General features: G+C 31.5%; 2 protein-coding genes across 28 annotated transcripts; both read left to right on the top strand.

Moving 5' to 3' along the window:
• The first annotated feature begins 3,859 nt into the window (after positions 1 to 3,859).
• LOC137820275 (ubiquitin carboxyl-terminal hydrolase 18-like) lies at positions 3,860 to 11,876 on the top strand. The gene is made up of 11 exons (XM_068624260.1): positions 3,860 to 4,561; positions 4,755 to 4,956; positions 5,335 to 5,423; positions 5,509 to 5,594; positions 5,677 to 5,839; positions 5,958 to 6,081; positions 6,577 to 6,734; positions 8,038 to 8,122; positions 9,852 to 10,064; positions 10,180 to 10,241; positions 10,964 to 11,876. Exons 1-11 carry the CDS (start codon positions 4,284 to 4,286, stop codon positions 11,685 to 11,687), a joined length of 2,184 nt encoding a protein of 727 aa, XP_068480361.1. The 5' UTR covers positions 3,860 to 4,283; the 3' UTR covers positions 11,688 to 11,876.
• A 1,516-nt stretch (positions 11,877 to 13,392) lies between these two features.
• LOC137822001 (DNA polymerase alpha catalytic subunit-like) lies at positions 13,393 to 22,704 on the top strand. Of its 27 annotated transcripts, none has more exons than XM_068626868.1 (22): positions 13,393 to 13,772; positions 14,264 to 14,336; positions 14,865 to 14,978; positions 15,064 to 15,136; positions 15,251 to 15,289; positions 15,426 to 15,518; positions 15,937 to 16,059; positions 16,153 to 16,194; positions 16,375 to 16,429; positions 16,530 to 16,611; positions 17,070 to 17,161; positions 17,354 to 17,462; positions 18,871 to 18,906; positions 19,563 to 19,644; positions 20,286 to 20,312; positions 20,446 to 20,507; positions 20,600 to 20,788; positions 20,917 to 21,012; positions 21,349 to 21,530; positions 21,950 to 22,081; positions 22,160 to 22,327; positions 22,419 to 22,704. In XM_068626868.1, exons 12-17 carry the CDS (start codon positions 17,399 to 17,401, stop codon positions 20,710 to 20,712), a joined length of 384 nt encoding a protein of 127 aa, XP_068482969.1. In that variant the 5' UTR covers positions 13,393 to 13,772; positions 14,264 to 14,336; positions 14,865 to 14,978; positions 15,064 to 15,136; positions 15,251 to 15,289; positions 15,426 to 15,518; positions 15,937 to 16,059; positions 16,153 to 16,194; positions 16,375 to 16,429; positions 16,530 to 16,611; positions 17,070 to 17,161; positions 17,354 to 17,398; the 3' UTR covers positions 20,713 to 20,788; positions 20,917 to 21,012; positions 21,349 to 21,530; positions 21,950 to 22,081; positions 22,160 to 22,327; positions 22,419 to 22,704. The 27 variants fall into 27 exon arrangements, with proteins under 27 accessions (XP_068482969.1, XP_068482964.1, XP_068482966.1 ...); XM_068626860.1 differs by having other exon boundaries at positions 13,394 to 13,772; positions 19,558 to 19,644; positions 20,917 to 20,975; XM_068626853.1 differs by having other exon boundaries at positions 13,394 to 13,772; positions 19,558 to 19,644.
• Positions 22,705 to 23,166: the final 462 nt, after the last annotated feature.

Raw genomic sequence — 23,166 nt, 5'->3', positions numbered from 1 at the left:
CATTTTAAACCTGCATATTATTTTAAATAAAAGTTTTTACGTTAGATATCATTATGCAACTTACATAATTTCTATTCCAAAAACAGATAAAATTGTGAAAGGATAATTTTGATATTTCAAAAAATTTAGGAGTGCAAGAAGAGAAAAATACAGAGATGCAGGAAGAGAAAAATACAGGGGTCCAAGAAGAAACTCCCCGCATTCGGCCAGTAAGTACAATATATTTTTGGGCCCTTCATTATTATTTTTCTCCGAATAATATTTTCTCTTTTAACTTGTATGCCTAAATTCAATAATTCGAACGCTGTTGATTTTAATTGAACAAATTATTTCAGCCTTTAAAGCTGGTAATTACCAATAATTGTCACCCGTGTTAAAATTAAGTTAATTATTAACACACATTTTAAAGTAACAACTCTAATTTCATTTACAAATATATCAATTTTGTTTTCTATCACAACACTGATAGGGAGTATTTACTTCATGAGAGACTAATTTATAAAGTATTAGCCACTTTTAATTTATATTTATGTCTTGATATAATAATTTAAAAAAGATAAACCTACTTTTATTCGGAATTCAACGTATTGGTTAGTTGAAATAAATTTGATTGTCTATAATAAATAAAGCATAGCTTAGATATTGTATTTTTTCCTCTCACAATAAATAACTTGGATATTATGACAACTAATCCTATGTGAGATTTAGGTGGTAATTATATCTAAGTAGTTGGAGAATAAGATGTGTTATAGTACAATATTAATTATTTTGATTTCTTTCCATCCACAACATAACACCTTATTGATTTTTTCAAAACCATACCTATCACACATTCATTTCAATCTTATTGTTTTCTTATAAATAAATTTTATCTCACCACCTTATTTTTCTGGATACAATTTTTCAGCTAACTTTTTTGTAGGTATTTCCTTTTTTTTTTTTCATAAAATTTGCATTCAAAATGTTATGTACATGTTCTGCTATTCAACCATCATCATTTTGTGAAATTTACTAGTACTTGATCCGTGCAAAGCACGATAATTTTTCTAAAATTTATATTTAACTTTTAATATTATAATATTAAATAAATTAAAGAAAAATTATTTCATATATTATATTAAATTTGACATTCTAAAATGTAATATGAGTTCTACCATAATTTATAAGTTAAAATTACCTGAATTATCTTAGATAAACTAATAATAGATAAGATAGTCATTTAAAAAAAAATAGTATGAATTTAACAAAAATAAAAATCATGAGAGGTATTTAGAAACTTGGTAGTTAAAACCTTGGTTGCTAATTAGATATAAAATTATAAACCATTTAATAATAATAGAAACTAATTTAGAAACCAAAATTTGTTTTAGTTTCTGGTCTCTAATTTAATTACTATTACAACTAATTATTTTGATATCTAAAAAATAGTTTCTATTTCATGAATTTCTTGTAGTTTATCATTCCAAAGTCACCAAGCCAAAACTTAAAAATACATAAACCTACATGTATGCATTAATTTTGAAAACATAGTATGATGACTTCCTATTATTAAATAATTTGTTTTGACACAATGCAACATATGGTGAATTAGAACAAGTATTGTAAGAGAAATAGTGTTGAAGATTCACAACTTTTTCATAACTCTCTTTAATAGTTAATGTATACAACAATTTTGTACAAAAATTTGATGGAAGAAGTAAAATTTATCCAATCACACAACAAAATCGACTGAAAAACAATAGCAAATGGAGTATATAAATGTTTTTCTTTAGTTGTCATAATATGAGTGATGAGTAATATGATATTTAATGTCAACACACTTGAATTAGCACAACACATTAATTACATTGCAAAAAAAAAAGTGAAAAAAAAATCTCCAAATACATGTAACCCTATGTACCATTAATAACACAAAGAAAGAGTTTATAAATTATGAAGAATGATTGAATACCTGTCATAACTTGTGTCGTAGTAGTTTAAAGCAAACATACAACTAAGGTTAATAGTGTTAGAAAATATAGGATAAAAATGTTTTGTATTATTTAGCAACTCTAATACAATATTTTTATTCGCTAAATCATGACATTATTATACTGATCGAGGTTAGATGATGCTATAATCCTCAATATCGAATGCCGACAGACTGACTTGTATAAAATGCATTAAAGTAAAAAATAATACATAATAAATTAGGTAATATTTTTTTTTATGATTATGCACATTATTAATTATGGTCCATCAATAACAAAGTTCATTATAAGTATAAATAAACACAACAGATAAAACAAACAAAACAAAACTATATCATTATTATAGTATTAATAACACCAAAATACCGAATACTGAATTAAGTGTCGAAAAACCTTTTACATATGTGCTATCGATCGAAAAATGAAACCCAAATATTTTAAAAAAATAAAGAAAAAAGTACAACTAAATAAAATAAATAAATTATTCAATCAATAACCGGTATTATTTACAAATATATATTCTAATCGAAGAAGCTTATTTATGTTAACGGTATATACTTTTTTTTTTAAAACTTGGTATCTCACTTGTAATATATATTCACATATCTAATATTATATTTACAATATTTACAAATAATATAGGTGTGTTTCTATTGAATTTATCAACTATAATGTATTGGATGTTACAATAGTACTTTAGATTTGATTTGATTTATAATTAGAGGAATTATCCTATATATCATATTGATGTACATTGTAATTTGAAATTTTGAGTATTTTAAGATATATTTTAATTTTAATTTAATAATTGAGATTAATTATTGTCATGGAAGGAAGTTATTATTTTTATGTAAGAAAACTATTTTCCTATTTGTCTCCCAGTGCACGAGGATGAGACACCAACTTACTTGGAGAACATTCTACATAAACAACACTTTTAGTATTTTTTTAATATGAGATTGAAAACGTTAGTTTAAGTTGTGTGATCGATTTATTTTATAAGAAAACACCATTTACAGAAAATCACGTTTATTGAAAATCCGTTTTGGCGTGTCCCACAAAATTGTTTTGAAGGAGGACTGAAAATTTAACTTTCTCGACTAAAATTATTTTACTCTGAACAAACATTATGTTACTTTTATTAAATAATCTAACATGATAAAAATAATTAAAACATCACAAAACATCATATTATATTTTATAAAAAATAATAAATAATTTAAAAAGTATTTACGACAATTATAATCCTTTTCAAGAATCACATTTCTCAATATTTATATATTAACTCTAAATATGTGTTATTTCTTCCATCATTATTCTCTTTTCCTTTTCGTTCATATCTATATAGCACAGATACGGATATGGACACTGACACGATACAAATACGGATACGAAGATATGTATAATTTTTAAAATATAGGACACGGGGATACAAATCTATATATTATATAATTTTGAATTATATAAATTGAAAATAAATATTTATGTACAAAAAGTATGTTTGAGATTCTTTTGATAGCATGAAAATATTTTTTATGATTGGTTCAAAAGAATTTGTTTCTTATTTTTATAATCATAATAAAAATTTATACAATAAATTTGAGTTTTTAGAAAATATTGTATTTATACATTTTAAAATTGTGTTAGAATCGTGCGAGAATTTTAAAAAATTTAACAAATATTTTTTGAATTGAACACTTCATTGATAAGTGTGTCCTACGAGTGTAGTATGAATGTCGACACCAATACATGTGTCGATACGCCATTTAAGAGAACCCATAAGTTAATATCACAACAAAACCCAAAAAAAAATGTAGAAACTAAAAGAAATTATTTAATGTTGAAACGTGGAAAATCAAATAAAGTATCCTTCTATCAAGTACCCAAACACGCACTTATCTTAACAGATTTTTTTTGCATAAAATCGAAACTAATCTTAAGATATAGCACCGCCCAATGTGCAGCGAATAAGTTGGTGTTTGGAGAAAGAAGAATAAAAAGGAATTATTGAAAGAGGGCAAGGAAGTTAGAAAACCCCATAAGCACGTCACAACGGCATAAAATGGCCAAGAAAACTCTGTTCCTCAATTCCACTTGTTCCGTTTCTTTCACAAAATAAAACTAACCAAGAGAACGGAAACTAAACAAAACTGGTAGACAACAGCATCACACCAAGAAGAAGAAGAAGAGGAAGAAGAAGAAGAAGCGAAAAAACCCTAAACCAATCGCGCGTTCTACATATGTAGGAAGAGGAGTTCAGTGATGGAGAGAGGAAAATGAAAAGGCGTGAGATCGCGGAAAGGGTGATCGTAGATGCTTGCCTCGTTAGTGTCCTCACCATCATGGGATCTCAAATGGCTCCTGCAATTCGTGTTCTCCGCGTTCGTCTTGGCGATGGGACTGCACGCGCTCGTGAAGAACACCGCCTCCAAGTACTTCGAGGTTGACGCCACTTTCGAAGGGGAACACCACCAGCAGCACCACCATCGCCACGACGCCATGCCCGGTCTTCCCATGGACGATTCTGTATGCGCCGTTTGTCGCAACCCCGGCAGCAAGAAGTGTTCGCGATGCAAATCCGTTCGTTACTGGTTCGTATATTTCAACAGTTATAATATAATATGTTAACCACGTTTGATTTGTTCTTGTTGTCGGTTTTTTCAGTGCTGCTTCCAATTTGAGATTGACCTTTTATACTGATCTTTATTTATTTGTTTGTGTGTTTGTGTTTCTCTGAGTTGAATGAAATTGAAAGGAGAATTTACTTTGGGTTGGTTTTTTCAGTTCACAAGCGTGCCAACAGGCGCACTGGCAATCCGAGCATAAGATGAGATGCAAGGAGTTTCAGATGCAAGGAGTTTCACAAACTGGATTAACTAATCGAGGGTTCAAAGCTTCTGCTGCAGTGAATAGAAGTACGACATCAATTGCACTCATTCCTGAATGTGGTCGCGGAATTTCCAGGCCTATTAAGCAGCCTAAAGATGTAAGAGTGTGTTTGGTTTCTATTTTTAAAATGCGATTGAATGAGGTTGCTTAGACAGGTGGTGGAGGGTGGTGTAAGGCACAAGTAGAGTGTGAAGTTGAACAAGAGGAAAAAAGAACGTCTCTTGGCCAATTCTGTTTTTTGGAAATAATTTTCAAAATAGAGTCTGAACAGTAATTTTATTGCTGAGTAACGTGAAATTGGTTCAGAAAACAGTTTTTAAAACCAAAAATTAAAAAGGAAATCAAACACGACCTAGGTTTCTCTCTGTTTTTCAAATCGAGTATATTGGTAAGATTACATGATACATTCCTTACCAAGTTGAATCGTTATGTTTTCTGCCCTTTGCGCTCTAATAATCTGTTTTTGGGTTTCCAGGTTCTTTTTCCTTATGATGATTTTGTCAATTTGTTTAACTGGGACAAGCCAGGATTTCCTCCATGTGGACTGTTGAATTGTGGAAACAGGTTCACCTTTTTTACATGCTATACTATTGATAGATTGGAATACGAGGATTCGGTGGAATTTAACTTACAATGCAAATTTGTGCAGCTGCTTTGCAAATGTGGTTCTCCAATGTCTTTCTTTCACAAGGCCACTTATTGCCTACCTATTGGAGAAGGGGCACCGCAGCGAATGTAATGTCACAATTTAGACCTTTTAAGTCTTGGTGTATCTTGATTATTCCTCATACTTACTTGGTTGCATATGGCTTTATAGGCTGTCATAACGATTGGTGCTTTCTATGTGAATTTGAAACCCATGTTGAAAAGGCAAGGCTAAGTTCTAAAGCGTTTTCTCCAATGAATATTCTGTCTCGTTTGCCTAATATTGGTGGTACACTGGGTTATGGAAGACAAGAGGATGCTCACGAGTTCATGAGGTTTCTTTGTTCTTGAATCAATGTTATCTGACTTTCCATAATGAATCGTGTATTGACTATTTGGGCGGTTGTCTTATATTTAATTTGTTCCCTCCCAATATGTTAATGATGTTTGTAGGTTTTCCATTGATGCCATGCAATCAGTTTGCCTTGATGAATTTGGTGGAGAAAAAGCTGTTCCTCCGAAGCATCAAGAAACAACTCTTATCCAACACATTTTTGGTGGCCACCTTCAATCTGAGGTTAGACGTCTGATTAGACTAAAATCTAAGTTTTCTGGTTTGATTATTTTTTTATATATATATTTTAAAGAAAAGTCATTTTTAAAGTAAATATGTTTCAAAGCTTTATAAAAAAATTGGGTATGTTTGCCAATAAAAGCGTAAACCTAGAAAAATTGTTTAGCCGCATTTGAAGCTTAAAATGGGCGGGGACACATTTTATGGCACAATTCATAAAGGAGTGTAATGGTCAATTGTGGTGAGTGAAAAAAGCTGAACAGTGACTTCAAAGACGGATAGTTTTCTGTTGTCTGTTTGAGTTCTACTAACCATGGGTAAGATTCAACCTGTAATGTGGTTTTCTTTCTCATGCGCTCCATGTTTTAATTTCCGCAGGGGTTAGTCTTGTGCATATTGAACATTTTGAAACTTTGAAGCCTTCCTTTTTATTTTAGTGATTAATCAATGCTGCTGACATGGCCATCTGTCATCTTCTCCTTTTTGCTAAAAAAACAGGTGATTTGTACCGAATGTGACAAGAATTCAAATCAATATGAGAATATGATGGACTTGACGGTTGAAATTCATGGAGATGCTGCTTCCTTGGAGGAATGTCTAGACCAGTTTACTGCCAAGGAGTGGCTTCATGGGGATAATATGTATAAATGTGACGGGTAAGGTTGCTTGGAAAAATATGTACCAGTATGATAAATTTTATTAGCATGTATATAGAGATTATGCTTCAAAAGTGATCATTGTTAGAATATTAACGCCTATATTAAAATACTAAATCAATGGTAGAAAACATGGTTGACCATCCACATGTCTTAGAATAATCAATTACTTATATTAATAGGCTTGAGCTTAGTTTTTAGCCTATTGGTATTGTACTATAATTGACTTCAGATCGATCAATAAACACCCCTGCAAATATGTAGCCTAACACAAATTTTCTCACTGCTTCATTCTTTCTCAATAACCATAATTGAAAAAAAAGTCTGAAATTAATTTTACTTCTGTTTTTGTCCTATACTATAATTTTTAGTCAACTTTAACCATAATGTTTTTGAATTGCAAAAAAGCCTGGTATTAATTTTATTTCTGTTTTTGTCTTGATTATACTATGATTTTTAGTCAAATTATTTCATATTTAATTGTGTCTTTGTTAATTATTTATCATTGTTTTTTAATTTTTGTGTATATATTCTGATGTCTGAGCCGAGGCACTAAATATGGAGAGTGATTTGTAAGTAGGGAATTTATTTGTAAGTAAGGTTGCTTGGAAAAATATGTACCAGTATGATAAATTTTATTAGCATGTATATAGAGATTATGCTTCAAAAGTGATAATTGTTAGAATATTAACGCCTATATTAAAATACTAAATCAATGGTAGAAAACATGGTTGACCATCCACATGTCTTAGAATAATCAATTACTTATATTAATAGGCTTGAGCTTAGTTTTTAGCCTATTGGTATTGTACTATAATTGACTTCAGATCGATCAATAAACACCCCTGCAAATATGTAGCCTAACACAAATTTTCTCACTGCTTCATTCTTTCTCAATAACCATAATTGAAAAAAAAGTCTGAAATTAATTTTACTTCTGTTTTTGTCCTATACTATAATTTTTAGTCAACTTTAACCATAATGTTTTTGAATTGCAAAAAAGCCTGGTATTAATTTTATTTCTGTTTTTGTCTTGATTATACTATGATTTGTAGTCAAATTATTTCATATTTAATTGTGTCTTTGTTAATTATTTATCATTGTTTTTTAATTTTTGTGTATATATTCTGATGTCTGAGCCGAGGCACTAAATATGGAGAGTGATTTGTAAGTAGGGAATTTATTTGGTAAAAATTGGCTATTTAATGAAATCTAGAATGCCAATGTTAGTGTTTAATAATATGCTTTTGCTGTCTGGCAGGTATATCCTGTCTTTTTAACCGAGTGTTTTTTCTGTTTGCAGGTGCAAGGACTATGTCAAGGCATGGAAACGTCTTACGGTTAAACGAGCACCAAATATTCTTACAATTGCCTTGAAAAGATTTCAGGTCTCACTAAATTTTATCTAAATAGTTTTGCTGAGTTGTGGAGAGATGCTTTAGGCAATATAAATATCACTTCTTATGTTTAGTTATAATTTCCCCTTCTCAAAATGTGCCTCATGTGGGGGTGTAAATTGTGTGGATTTTAGTGTACTATGACTATGTATTAAGGGTGGGCAAAAAATCCAAATTACAAAATCCAATCCATAATTAACCAAATCCATATTAGTTTTAATCCATTTAAATGGATTTATTTCAAATCCAAATTCATATTTTTGGATTTTAAATCCAATCCATTTAATTGGATATGGATTAGATATAAATTGAATACATTTTTGCATCATCCAAATTGCATTTTGAGTTGAATTTTGACTTGGCCCGATCCAGGTTGAGCAAAGTCAGCCCAAGTCCACGTCGAGACGAGTCGTCCGGGCCCAAGTCGAATCGAGTTGGTTTGGGCCAAAGTCGAGTTGAGTCAACCCTCTGCCAAGTCGAGCTGAGTGGCCGATATTGAGTCGACTCGAGTCGTTCGGGGCCGATATCGAGAAGAGTTGGCCCAGGCTAATGTCTAATCGAGCCGGTCCAAACCCATGTCGAGCTAAGTCTTTCGGGTCCGATATCGATTCAAGCGGACCCGGGCCGATATCCAGAAGACCATGCCAGGGCTGATGTTGACCCAAGCAGACCCGGGTCGATGTTAAGCTGAGTAGGCCCGGGCCGATGTCGAGTTGTTCGGGCCCGAGCCGATGTCGAGCCGAGCAGTCCCGAGCCGATGTCAAGTCGTCCGGGTCTGGACCGATGTCGAGACGTCTGGTCCCGAGCCGATGTCGAGTCGTCCGGGTCTGGACCGATGTCGAGACGTCCGGGCCAAGGCTGATGTCGAGTCATCCGGGCCAAGGTCGACATTGAGCCAAGCGGGCCTGGGTCGATGTCGAGTTGAGCGGGCCAAGGCCGATATTGAGTCGAGTAGGCCCGGGTTGATGTCGAGCGGGTCTGGGCTGATGTCGAGTTGAGCGGTCCCGAGCGGATGTCAAGCCGTCTGGCCCGAGCTGATGTTAAGCCGTCTGGCCCGAGTTAATGTCGAGTTGAGTGGGCTAGGTATGACATTGAGTCGAGCGGACCCGTGCCAATGTCGAGTTGAGCGGGCCCGGGCCAATGTCGTGCTGAGCGGGCTCGGGTCAATATTGAGTTGAGCGGGCCCGAGTCGATGTCAAGTCGTTCGGGCCCGGGCCGATGTCGAGTCGTTCGGGCCTAGTCTGATGTCGAGCTGTTCGGGCCCGGGCCGATGTCGAGTCGAGCAGTCCTAGGCCAATGTCGAGCCGAGCGATCCCGGGCCAATATCAAGTCGTTCAGGCCCGGGCCGATTTCGAGTCGTCCGGGCCTGGGCCGTTGTCGAGCTCAGTTGGTTCGTGTCCAGGTTGAGTCGGCTTAGGCCCGTTCGAGCCAAGTTAGTCTGTGTCCATATCAAAATGAATTTAATGTAATTGACAAAGTGAATTTAATCTAATTAACGAAGTGGATTTAATCTAGATTTAATCCAATTAAAATTTATTTTAAAAAAATTCAAATAAATTTGATTTAATTAAAATGGATATGGATTGGATCTAGATTGGATTTTGAATCCATGACCACCCAACATATGTATCATACTTTTTTCATTACATTAAGAGTTGAATATTTCTTAAAATTGTCAATTTTTCTCATTTAGTTTTACTGGGTTGTTGTGAACAAACAGAGTGGGAGGTTTGGAAAACTTAACAAGAGAGTAGCTTTCCCGGAGACTTTAGACCTTTGTCCTTACATGAGTGAAGTTGGAGATGGATCTGATATGTATAAGCTATATGCTGTTGTGGTACATATTGATATGCTAAATGCTTCATTTTTTGGTCATTACATCTGCTACATCAAGGATTTCTGTGGGAACTGGTATAGAATAGATGATTGGAAGGTAAATTTCATTGTCTCTCCATGCAACTTTGAACATTTTCCTTTTTGTTTACTGAACTCTATGTGGTGTGTTTGAAGTTCAAGTACCCTTATTTGAATTGGATTATGATGCTCAGGTCGTTAGGGTGGAGTTGGAAGAGGTGCTTTCTCAGGGTGCTTATATGCTGTTGTATAGCAGGTATCCTTATGACCATCAGTTAAAGAGGCGACTCTCCTGCCTCTTTTGTGGTGCCTAAATAACCTCATTTTATTTCTATATAATAAATATATGTTTTGGCTGCTTATTTCATTTGACATTTAATATTTTAGGTTTATTCTTTATGTTCATTGACATTATTTTGGGCTTTGGTTTTAATGAGAGCCTTATTCTAGCGATTTGGCCAAATAGCTGGTTTTGTCCTCATGGTCACAAGTTTAAACTGTTTGTTGTTTTTGGTCTTAGTAGTAGTGGGTTTCAAGGCCAGTCCAGAACTGCTAGAACCCTTTGATATATGCATGACGACCAAGAGAAAATTAAGTTCTGGTTAGCATTAATTTGTTTGTGCAATATGTCTTGGCCTTGTTGTCTGTTTCATATTTTACTTGAGGAACCTCTCCCCCCTTTGCTTTGGTGATGTATTCTGTTTTATCTAGTTCATAACTTGAGAGTGTGTGTTTGCATTCCAACGAGTAGTGTATTTTCTTTTCTTTCTATGTGAGATCATAAATCATGGAACCTCATTTAAATTAGTTTTAGTCCTGTGCCTCGTGAGATTATTTATACCATCCAAGGTTTGATAAAGAATGATTCCAGTAGTCAAATCAAGGGCAAATACATTTTGCTTTTGTGCTGAATAGTTTGTGCCAATTACTCTCTTCAATGGAGGTAACACCCATATTACTTGATTTGCTCCCACACAGGGTTCATGCTCGAGCATCAGGGCTTCAAAGCATCGTCTCGTCAGAGACAGCAGAGGTGCAGCCTAGCCCAACCAAACAAGCTAAATGCCTCCTGGAACTGAAAACTGACACTTACAGTGGAGGATGTGAGTCCTCTCCATCTAACAGTAGTCCAGAGGTGATGGTTCTCTGTGAAAACATGCCTTTGACAGAAATGGACTCTGGAGTTAAAAGAGAGCAGTTGAAGGATGTTGAAATAATTGATGTAAATGCTAATGGGTCTGTATGTAATGGTGTCGATACATCTAATATGCACGGTTTTGAAGCTGTCAAAGATCTGGGGGACGTAGAAGATTCAGATGAATCAAATACATGCTCATCTGTTTTAGAAGAGATTTCAGTCTGCATGGAAGAGCAAGATGATAGTGATTTGGCCAAGTCGAGTCCTACTTCGTGTTTGCCTAATGGCTCTTCTGTTTCATTGGATTATGAAAACGCAAGGGAAGATTCAGATTCAAATGATGTAGATGCGATCAGAAGCAGAGTAACAGCAAATGGCTTTGCAAATCATAGCAATGGTTATGTCAGTGCAAATAAATATGATGATGTCCCAGTCGAAGATGGTGACGTTTCTTTTTCCACTGAAACAACACCCTCAGCTGAAAAGCATCAATTTAAGGGGAGATTGGGTTCCGACAATTATGAAGGTGACAAGGGAAACAGAGTTACGAAAGTGGAAATATGAGGTAATAAATTGATAATGTAGGTCCAGCTGTTTTTGTCATTTGTTAATATCAATTTGATTATCCCATCATCGGAAAGAGGAGGTGAGTTGGGAATTTTTTTGTCTAAGGTTTCATTATTTGTTGGAACCTAAGGATCTTATTGTAACATTTCTACGTGGATTCTCTAATTATATCATACTCCTTACTCCTGCCTTTTCTCTACTCATTAAGTAAAGAAAACAAGTGCTCCCAATCTATATAACTACTGCTACTATCTTTTCATTTTATAATCTACGTCTCAAGTTTATGAAAGTTATTTTGGTAAAATAGCCTAAAACTGAATTTAAACCACAAGTGTTTGACAGAGGAGTTAGATGATTAATTATTAAATCACATTTTTAATGTTAGATAGTTACATACTTTTTAATGTTAAGATCAGAAAGGAGGATTGGAACAAATTGTATGTCCACATTGCTACATACAACAATTTCCAATCTTCAGAGGATATAATTATAATTATGAGGAAATAATTATGAGTAATACCAAAACATAAATAAATATGTTTTTTATTAATAATAAAAAAAATATTTCAAAAATAACTCAACCCTTATCAAAACCAAAAAGTCATTCAATCTAATATTTTCTTTGAAGTTTTAAAAAATTGGGCAACATAAAAATGACTGTGCAAAAAGCTATGATATTTAAACATCAAAGCATAAATAAATGTTTTGTTCAAAACTAAAATTCTATCAAAATGATCTACTTTTAAATTTATAAAATTTAAAATTTTGTTAAAACTAATTTATATTTTAAAATGGTTAATAATTAAAACCATGAAAATTAATATTGAGTATTAATTTAAAAATTATTTTATAATTTTTTATTAATAATAGAAATTATTTTAAATATTAATATTTTTTAATTTATAAAATATATTTTTTCTAAATTAATTGTTAATAAATATGTTTTTTCATGCATAAATCTTATATTTTATTATTTTAAACTATTCTATTTTTTAAAAAACTGTACAATTTTGTAAAATCTTATAAATTCATAGCAGAAATTTAAATATTTTTGAAGTTGTTATAATTATGTTTTTGGATTCAACTTACAAAATCTTGATAATAACTTTTTTTTTTATAAATTATAACATTTTTGTATAATCTTTTAAATTCAAGTTTTTAATATAAAAAATAGGTTTCTAAAGTTCAAATGCAACACACTTTGACATAAAAAAAAAAACTTGAAAAGAGGATCTTACACTGAAGGGTTTGGAAGATGAAGACTAAGGAAATATATACTCTCTCTTTAATTAGTTACTCTATAATTTGTCTCACTGTATTATTTTAATTAATATATACTCTATCTTTTTCAATTATGGAGTGTTTATTTATATTTAAACAATAATTAAAATTCTAATATTTTAAGGGATATATTTTGGATCTTGTTTAAATTTTGTTTGGAAAAAAAATTATTAACAAATATATTTTAAACTTTAGAGTAGAATATATTTCACTTTTTTTTTTTAAATATAAAACACTTAGAGTTAATTAATATTTATTTAAAGTTAATTATTTTAATTAATAACATCAGTTTTTTCTTCAATTATAACACATTTTTAAGAGTTAATAAATAAAAATATAATAAAAATAACAAAAATAATGAAGTTTTAATTTTAAAATAAAATTTTTGCATTATTTAATTGGGTCTCCCAATACTCTCTAATAAACTCTGTTTAGTAAATATTAACCTTTTCTTTCACACCAATCTTTGTGATTTCCAGTTTTTTTTTCCAGGAGTTTAGATTCGCTTTACCTGTGCAGTGATGATTTCTTTGCTTCTGCATTCTGGGGTTTTGGGTTTCCGCCTAAAGATGACACTTTCCTGATTTGGATTGTTTCTGTCTTTCATTTTAATTAATGATTTTTATATTGAGTTTGAGGTTTGTTTTTCATGCAAACTGATAGATGTTAATCTTAATAGGTACAAGAAGAAATGAGGAATGGACGAGTACCATGGGAGAAATATGTCATCACGAAGACATTGACTAAGCCCCTGAAGCTTTTAATGATGATTCTATAAATGCACTCTTGTAGATCTATTCCGTACGTCTTCGTTTTTAAATTATCAAAAATCTCTTAACTGCGGATATTCACTACCAATGTTAATAATATAGTTACCTTTTTGATGTTGACAGAAATTATTCTTCAGATGGTTCTTTAAATGGATTGATATTATACTGGAGATACTTGAAACTCTAATTGAACTTTCCAATGATAATGCTGTTTTTCTTTTCTCTATTTGGCTTTCCTACTAGTAACAACGTTGTTTTCTTAAAATCTTGAGTCAAACTAGTCCGGACGAGGATGAAAGAAAAAAATCTTGATAAAGTGGTGAGGTGCACTCATGACTAAATCAAGATGATTTTCTATTTTAATTTTACAAGTTAGGAGTATATTTAAAAGATATGTCTGGATGATTAATTATATTTTGTGTATAATCGTATGAAAGACGAGCTTTAGATTTTGAATTGTTTTTTAGGTTAATAGTTTTACAACAACATTTGTGTTGGTATAATATTTTTTTTCATGAACAGGGACTTCTCCAAAGATCGAGACTTTGGTAGGGAAGTGAGTGTTGGAGATGTTTCTTCAGCGAAACCAAAAACTGTATGTGCTTTTTATTCAATTTTGCTCTCTTTTATGTATTTTTTTCTCTGATTTCAACCATCATTATCTATAATTTTCTGCATCCAAATACGATTTGATCAGTGATCACTGGTGATATGATATATCCTTTGCTATTACTTAATGAGGTACAATAAAGCAATAGCACATTAAGGGCAAGCCATGGCTGTTTATTTCACCTACAAAGCATATTTATTTCAAAACAGCAATTTATAACAATTCATTTTAGATTGCCTCAAAAGAAATAATATTGTCTGAGAATTCCTTATACAAACGCAACTTAGTTTTTGCACATGGGCACAAAAAAGGTCCTTCTATATTTGGTTGCTTTGTGAAGTAAGTAAAAGTGGCAAGTCTGTTTCTCATGCGAATTATCAATTTATTTACAAAATTATATGACTATTAATGTACAAGGCTATTTTCATTTTCTCTCCTGTAGACTAGAGAGTTTAGATGCGTGTATAATTGTGTATGTTTGTCGCACTAAGTGCTGAAAAATCTTGTCGTTAGGAGGAAGGTAAAATCATGGATGAAGAATGTAAAAAAGAAGAATGAAAAAGCTGATCCTATTAGAATTCAACAACTAGATATTCAGCAGCAAACACTTAAGGTTACTGCAAACAGGTGTGATTTTTTCTTCTTTCCTTTCATCTTCCAAAATTTAATGCTGATTTTTCTTCTGTGTTAAATGTAATGGTGTGATATGCAGTATGTATGGGTGCCTGAGATTTTCCAGTTCAAGATTTTATGCTAAGCAGTTGGCTGAGCTCATTACTTTACAAGTAAGAATATACTTGCACTTGCACTTGCTTATTCAGCGTTACCATTGATTACTATACTCTGAAAGATATTTTCAAATGCTCACATCTGCATTTGCACGTCTATTGGCCATACAGGGCGTCTATTGGCCATACAGGGAAAGGAAATACTGCAAAGTACTGTTGATTTAGTTCAGAATGCCTTGAATTTAGATGTTATCTCTAGTACTGTTCATCTTATGAATTATATTTGTTTGATGTAACTGGTTGCAAATGTTAGTTCTTAATTTTTGCAATGTTTTTTGCTTTATAGGTGATCTATGGCGATACTGATTCAATAATGATTTACAGTGGGCTAGATGATATTGAGGAAGCTAATAAAATTGCCGTAAAAGCTATTCAAGAAGTAAGATTTGACTATTAGCAGTGAAAAGCTCTTAATTCTTGATGGTTTAGATTTGCATATCCTTTCCTCTGTTCTTATATTGTGCAACATGGTGTTTTAGAGCTACAAATGGAGTTTTTCAGCCTTGTTATCTCTCCGATAAAATATATTTGAAGATTCTTTTCTTAGAGTTGATTTTAAAAGATAATATGAATATGTGTTTATACTTTCTGTTTTTTGTCATTAACCAGTTGCTTAGGTTGTTTTAGTAGTTGGACACTACTGCAACATATTCTTAGCATGTTTAGTTTGCACTGTGTGCAACTACAGATAATTCTGGAATCTTTCCATATTTCAAGAATAAATGGTGATTTTCCTTAGTTTTCTTTTGTCATCTATCTTCTCGTGATATGTGTTTTCTGCTTTAATTTGTCATCAGGTCAATAAGAAATATAAATACTTGGAAATTGATCTTGATGGTTTATATAAAAGGATGCTGTTTCTCAAGAAGAAAAAAGTTTGCAGCTGTAAAGATGTTGTTTAATCAAATTTTGTCCGAAGGGTATGTTACTTGCCTTTTTTCCAATTTGCCTACCTAGACGCATGATTACTCATTTTTTATTAACTAGTTATATTGTGGCTCCCATGCTTACAGATCATCCGAAGATGTAGTGGAGTGAATCCACAACTCTCTCAGGTAAATTGTGATGTCTTGAAGTATCTTTATAACAACTCTCTCAGGCAGTGCAGGTGGCATTGCTCAACTTGCTATTTATCACAACAAGTCTTAGAATGTAGTGGCTAATTTTATAAACAACAATGGCTATGCTCTTTTTGATCCATACCCGTCGTATCACGTCTTTGTGCATCAATTCAGGGAACAAGCCCAGAAAGACTGGCGGATTGCTTAGGGCTGGACTCGTCAAAGAAAGGTAAAATATACTTCCTAGTTTGTCTAAGCATTCAGATGCAGGTATTTACTTTTATATTTTGTATCAGTTATCTGAATTGGAAAACTATATTGTTTTACAGTTTTATCATAAATCAAGTGAAGCTTTTAATGATGATTCTAGAAATGCACTCTTGTGCGCTGCTAATGACGAGAAAAGGAGAGGTACGTCTGCGGATCTTCACTACCAACCAATGTTAATAATATAGTTACCTTTTTGTTGTTGACAGAAATTATTCTTCAGATGGTTCTTTAAATAGATTGATATTATACTGGAGTTACTTGAAACTCTAATTGAACTACCAAATGATAATGCTGTTTTTCTTTTCTCTGTTTGGCTTTCCTATTGGTAACAACGTTGTTTTCTTGAAATCTTGTTTGTATTTGAGTCAAACTAGTCCGAATGAATAAGGATGAAAGTACTAAGAATGAAAAAAATCTTGATAAAGTGGTGACGATGCACACTCATAACTAAATGAAGATGATTTTTTTTCTATCTTAATTTTACAGGAGTGTATTTAAAAGATATGTCTTGGATGATTAATTATATATGATAGACTAGCTTTAGATTTTGATTTGTGTTTTAGGTTAATAGTTTTACAACAACATTTGTGTTGGTATAGTATTTTTTTTCTTGAATAGGGACTTCTCCAAAGATCGAGACTTTGGTAGGGAAGTGAGTGTTGGAGATGTTTCTTCAGCAAAACCAAAAACTGTATGTGCTTTTTATTCAATTTTGCTCTTTTCTATGGATTTTTATGTGCCATTTACTTTCTTGCACGTTTTTCTATGGATTTAAGAGTTGTAGTTTGAAACTCCTATTGAATTTGGTTGCATGTTTATCCGATTCAATGTCGATGTGTTGGTATTTAGAATGTCTAATTGTAACACAATACTTTATGTTCAGGGATCTTGCTGACTGCGGTATGGGAATGAATGTTCCACCCCAGTTATGAGTAGAGAGGAGTTTGAGGCCCGTAAACCCGTAAACGGGAAAATGACAGAGGGGGTGAAAGGTACGGACAAGCACTCTTTGATGGCTCATTTCTATGTTCTGCTATATATTGTTAAGAAGTTGGATTCACATTTATTTGTCAACTACTTAAAATAGCAACAATTGAGACATTTATTTCCCAGCATATATTTAACACACCATCAGTGTTTCTCATTAGCAGACTTTTTTTTTTATAATTCTAGAGTGAATTTATGATTACTGTCAGCCCCTTCCCCCATAATAAAGAAATGCCTTTCTATGTTTTGGTAAAATAACTAACAAAAAATCTCTGCTGGATATAAAAGTGTTACTGTCTTATAAATTTAGTAGCCAAATTTTTTGCAGTAGTTATTAACCTTTTCTTTCACACCAATCTTTGCGATTTTCAGTTTTTCTTTTCGGAGTTCGCTTTGCCTATGCAGTGATGATTTCTTTGCTTCTGCGTTCTGGGGTTTTGGGTTTTTGTTTTTGATTCATGGAATTTGATTATGCTGGTTAGTGTAGGAGATTTCTCTTTCGGAGGCAGGTTCCAGAACTGTTTAAGGGAGATTGTGATGTAGAGGATGAGAAAAAGGGTATTAAGATCAGAAAGGAGGATTGGAGCAAATTGCATGTCCACATTGCTTCATACAACAATTTCCAATCTTCCAATCTTCAGAGGATATAATTATAATTATGAGGAAATAATTATGAACAATACCAAAACATAAATAAATATGTTTTTTATTAATAAAAAAAATATTTCAGAAATAACTCAACCCTTATTAAAAAATCAAAAAGTCATTCAATATAATATTTTCTTTGAAGTTTTGAAAAATTGCACAACATAAAATTTACTGTGCAAAAAGCTATGCTATTTAAACATCAAAAGAATAAATAAATGTTTTGTTCAAAACTAAAATTCTATCAAAATGATCTACTTTTAAATTTATAAAATTTAAAATTTTGTTAAAACTAATTTATCTTTGTTAAAACAAATTTATATTTTAAAATGGTTAATAATTAAAACCGTAATAATTAATATTGAGTATTAATTTAAAAATTATTTTATAATTTTTTATTAATAATAGAAACTATTTTAAATATTAATATTTTATAATTTATTTTTTTCTAAATTAATTGTTAATAAATATGTTTTTTCATGCATAAATCTTATATTGTTTTATTATTTTAAACTATTCTATTTTTTAAAAAAACTGTACAATTTTGTAAAATCTTATAAATTCATAGCAGAAATTTAAATATTTTTGAAGTTGTTATAATTATGTTTTTGGATTCAACTTACAAAATCTTGATAATAATTTTTTTTTTTATAAATTATAACATTTTTGTAGAATCTTTTAAATTCCACTGAAGTTTTTTATAAATTATAACATTTTTGTATAATCTTTTTGTATATGCTTCATACAACAATTTTCCCACTGTGGCAGGACTGGCTTCATCAGCTGCGGGTTTTGCCTGCCTTGGTAATGCACACGTTAATCTTGATTATTTATTTGTGTAATGTGACTTCACTTTGGTATCGACTTTTTTTACTGAAGTTGGTGGTTTTTATTCATTTAATGTTCTTATTTATCCTACAGAAACACTTTTGTTATGATTTCTCAGTTCGTCAACCTGATAATAATCATATTATCAGTTATCAGTTGGATGTGTTTTCTTCATATCATAGAACTCCATATGCTTGAAATTTTTATTTGTTTTTACCCGTCAATGAACTCTAAACTTTGTTTGTTCATATAGTGTATTATTAATTTTTTGCAGCACCGTGCATATAAGTTAAGTTTTTGCATTTTTGTATGGCTGGCTTCACTTTTAATTTTCCCAATTGAGTTTTTCATTATTTATGAAGCAGAACAGTTTAAAATGCTTCATTATTATTGATATCGTATCATTTTTTTGTAATTTTTTTTTTGTATTATTAATGTATCCTACATATATCTATTATTGAATTCGTAAGTATACTAAATTTAGATATTGATTTTGTTTTTTAATATGTCTATGCCATGTTATTCTTTTTGTAAATGACATGTTTCTATTTCATCTTAGCACTATGTACATTGTATCATCTCATATCCCATACTTTACTCAATATTCATCTTGCTATCTATTTCTAGGTTAGTTCACGGCAGAAGGAAACAAGTAGCACCTCTGGAATGCGTGAGAGTGTTGAAACAAGTTTACTTTTACAACACAGGGCAAAGGTACTTCATCCCTGTGTACAAGTTTTGCATCTCTAACCATGTATATGGTCATTTTACTGCTCTTGTTTTTATTACAATGAAGGCATTTCTCTTGTGTGGGGATTGTTTCAATATAGCTTCAAAGAAGCTGATTAGTACATGTAGAGATGACTCACGGACTTCCTTTAAGGTCTTTTTTAACTCATTTCAACAAGTTTTGTGGAGAAGCTTAACAAATCAAGTTTATCAACTTATTTCAATAAGCTTTGATAGTCATACTTACGAATAAGCTTTTGCTGAATAAGTGTTTAATTGAGTTATTTACCCAAATACACTTGTATGAATGACACTAAAGAAAGGGAATTTCCTTGTGTTTTTTCCTAACACCATGACATTAGGAGAAAATTGTTATTATGCATTTTGTCCTCCCTAAGAAACTTACGCCTTATATAGTACTTATAGTTGACTATGAAATTTATTTTTATTGAATATTGTGTTTTTTTAACTGCATATAAGTGCACGTGATATTTTATTTTTATTAATTTAATATTTTTAAGTAACTCCTCATTGTAAATACTATAAATATCATTGTTAGTAAAGATACCTAATTTGCCTTATTAATTGTGAAGTATTTGACTGAACCTTTTTTTTCTTTTGTGTAGGCATTTTTCTTCACGTCCTTTTACAAGGCAAGTTTCATTTTTTCTGTATATTGTTTATTATTTTGTGAATACTCTTTTTCTCATTTTTGGTAAATGTTACATTTAATTTCAAATTTATAATTTTTTTTATTAAATATACTTATTATTTTGAATATTTTAGTTATTTTGAACAAATGCACCGACACACATGTACATCTTCAACCACTAAATTTGATTCAGAAGGTAGAACTTATTTTGGTTGCCTGTGTTTTTACTCTTGCGGAGAACAAGTGTTTATTAGACCATAATTTACGTGGGTGAATTTTCACTTGCAGATGGTAATGAGGTTGTCAACAACCTAACCAGGTCTAAGCTTCAATCCAGATTGGGAGTAAATGAAAAGCTTGCTATGTTACAATGGACAGAAGAAAACTTCTACAAAAAATAATAACTTGTCTTTATTGGATTACATCCACATTGTTGGTTAAAAAACGTAGATTCTCCATAGTTAGCACCTTTGGGTGGTAAGATAGCAGAAATTGTTAGAGTTCTTTTGTAATCTCTGCCTATTTCTTTTCAAAGTTCATTACTGTTAAGATCAATGGGAATACATTGTTATTCTGTATACCCCACTCATCTAATTTGATAACAGAGTAACAAAGTTGACAAGAATGTTATTTCTGATCCAATGCGAGGAGCAAGCAGGCAAAGGTTACAAATTGTTCTAAAACAGGCTTGACAACTTCAAGTATGCGTAGCATCATATTTTTAGTTTTTGTTCTATTGTCCCACTCTGCCACAACAGAAAAACACACCCACTCAGTTGCTCAATATGTTTTTGCTATAACAAGTGTGCCATTTATTTGACATGCAATGCAACAGCACCTTCTTCAAAGTGTGCCATAGGTGTATTATTTAAATAGCAAAACTAAATCTTTAACCATGCGACATCTTTCCTTTGTTTTTTTATTTCAGTTCTAGTTTTTTTATGGTATAAGTCACTTTTAAATAATCCATTGTTGTATATGGTGTTTACTAGATTACTACTCGTTTTATTTGATTTATTGCTGTCATTTTCATGTAGAATTCCTTACATGCAAAGCTTATTGGAACAAAAATTGAAAACCTGTGGTCGTTTTTGGTGGCTCTTATGCTGGAGCTGTCAATGCATGGTTCTTCCTCAAATTTCCCCATTTAACATGCAGAAGTCTGGCAAGTTCTGCAGTTGTTCTTTCTGTTTATAACTACACAGAATATGATCAGCAGGTGAAGATAGTGATTTTTAGATGCTATAAATGTAAAAGTACCTGTAATTTTTTCTTTTTAATCAGGCTATTCTCTAACCTTTCATTTTCAAGCGGGTGGAAAATATCATCAGTTAGCCAGAATGTAACTTTTGGGCAATTTAGTTTACTTTGTTATAGCTTCATTAAGTTGTTTATGCTGGTATCTTTAATGTAAGTTGTTATCACTAAATTCTTTTGTATGACTTGTTCTCATGGTATTATTTTTGAAATTCAACCTTTAAGATAGTTGGTTGAATCTTTTTATGTGAAACTAATTATCTTGTTTTAGGATATTACTGCTTGATTCTATTTTTTTAATCACCTTGTATGATTCTTGTTTGTGAAAATGGTTAATTGTCTCTTGCGGTACATGTAACAGTTTGGAGTGTTGCCCTGCAGGATGAGCATCTTATAAATCATTTCGTTAGAAGTGATCTTCTGAAACCAATTGTAGATGCCTTTGTTGCTAATGGTAATGGCTCCAATCTGTTCAATTCAGCTGTTCTTGAACTTTTTGAGTATATTCGTAAGGTATCATTCTTTTATATGTATTCATTGTGGATATCATTACCTCGAGCAATTTTGAACTGATAATATTGTATAATGTAGGAGAATATGAAACTATTGCTGAAGTATATAGTTGATTCTTTCTGGGACCAGTCAGTGAATCAGTGATGAGGAGGATACAACCTCAGCATCCAATTCACATAATCAGAAAGTGAAACAAAGGCAACTTGCCTTATCCAATGGAAATGCTAGAAGTTACTCAAAGTTAAGGTATACTTGTTTTTCATTGTATTTTATTGGTCTATTTAATTTGGAAAACATCATCTTCTGTAAGGTATAATGCATTTCTCGTGATTTTCAGTCCAAGATCTGGTGGGCTGGTTGACTACGATGATGAGGAGGAGGATGAAGAAGACTGCAGGCCATCATCAAGGAATAAGCCTGAAGCCTCTGAAGAGTATGAAGGAACAATGAAATTTATTATTCAAATTTTTCTTGTTCTGTGTTTGTTAATCTCCAAACATATCATCATAAATGTAATAATAATCTATTATTATTGTACCAATAGTGTAGTGGAGAATATTATTTTGGGTGTGCCTCTAAGCAACCAAAAACAAAATGGTCATAATTCTTGTTTTATTTAGGTAGATTTTATCTTCCCATGTTGTTTTTATAAATTTTTTTACATTATTTGTTCCAAAGGTTGTTTTATGAATCTATAAAATAAATAGTTTCATCGTTATATTAAAATTAAAAAAAAAAATTATTTTATTTCAATAACCTCATTATAGTCTAACGTTATCCTCACAATTTATTTTAATATAAAGTTATTAATTATATTTTAAAACTAATAAAGATTTCAAAAAGTAAATATGTATAAAATGTAATATCTAAAATTATAATTTTATTTGAATATGTAAGAGTATAGATTTGTTATGAATTTTATATTTATTAGTTCTGAAATAGATAATTTTGTTAAATACTTTTGAGTTTAAAAACTATTTATAAGATTTCAATTTTCACCCAATAATTTATAGATTAACTTACTGTTTAGTTATATTAAAAGTTTAATTTGGACTTATTACACTATACTGCTTGATCTAATAAGT

Source organism: Phaseolus vulgaris, chromosome 9 (assembly GCF_000499845.2).
Source record: "Phaseolus vulgaris cultivar G19833 chromosome 9, P. vulgaris v2.0, whole genome shotgun sequence".
Classification (NCBI taxonomy): Eukaryota; Viridiplantae; Streptophyta; class Magnoliopsida; order Fabales; family Fabaceae; genus Phaseolus; species Phaseolus vulgaris.
Note: the sequence above shows the minus strand (reverse complement) of the source record. Positions and strands in the feature narration are given on the sequence as shown.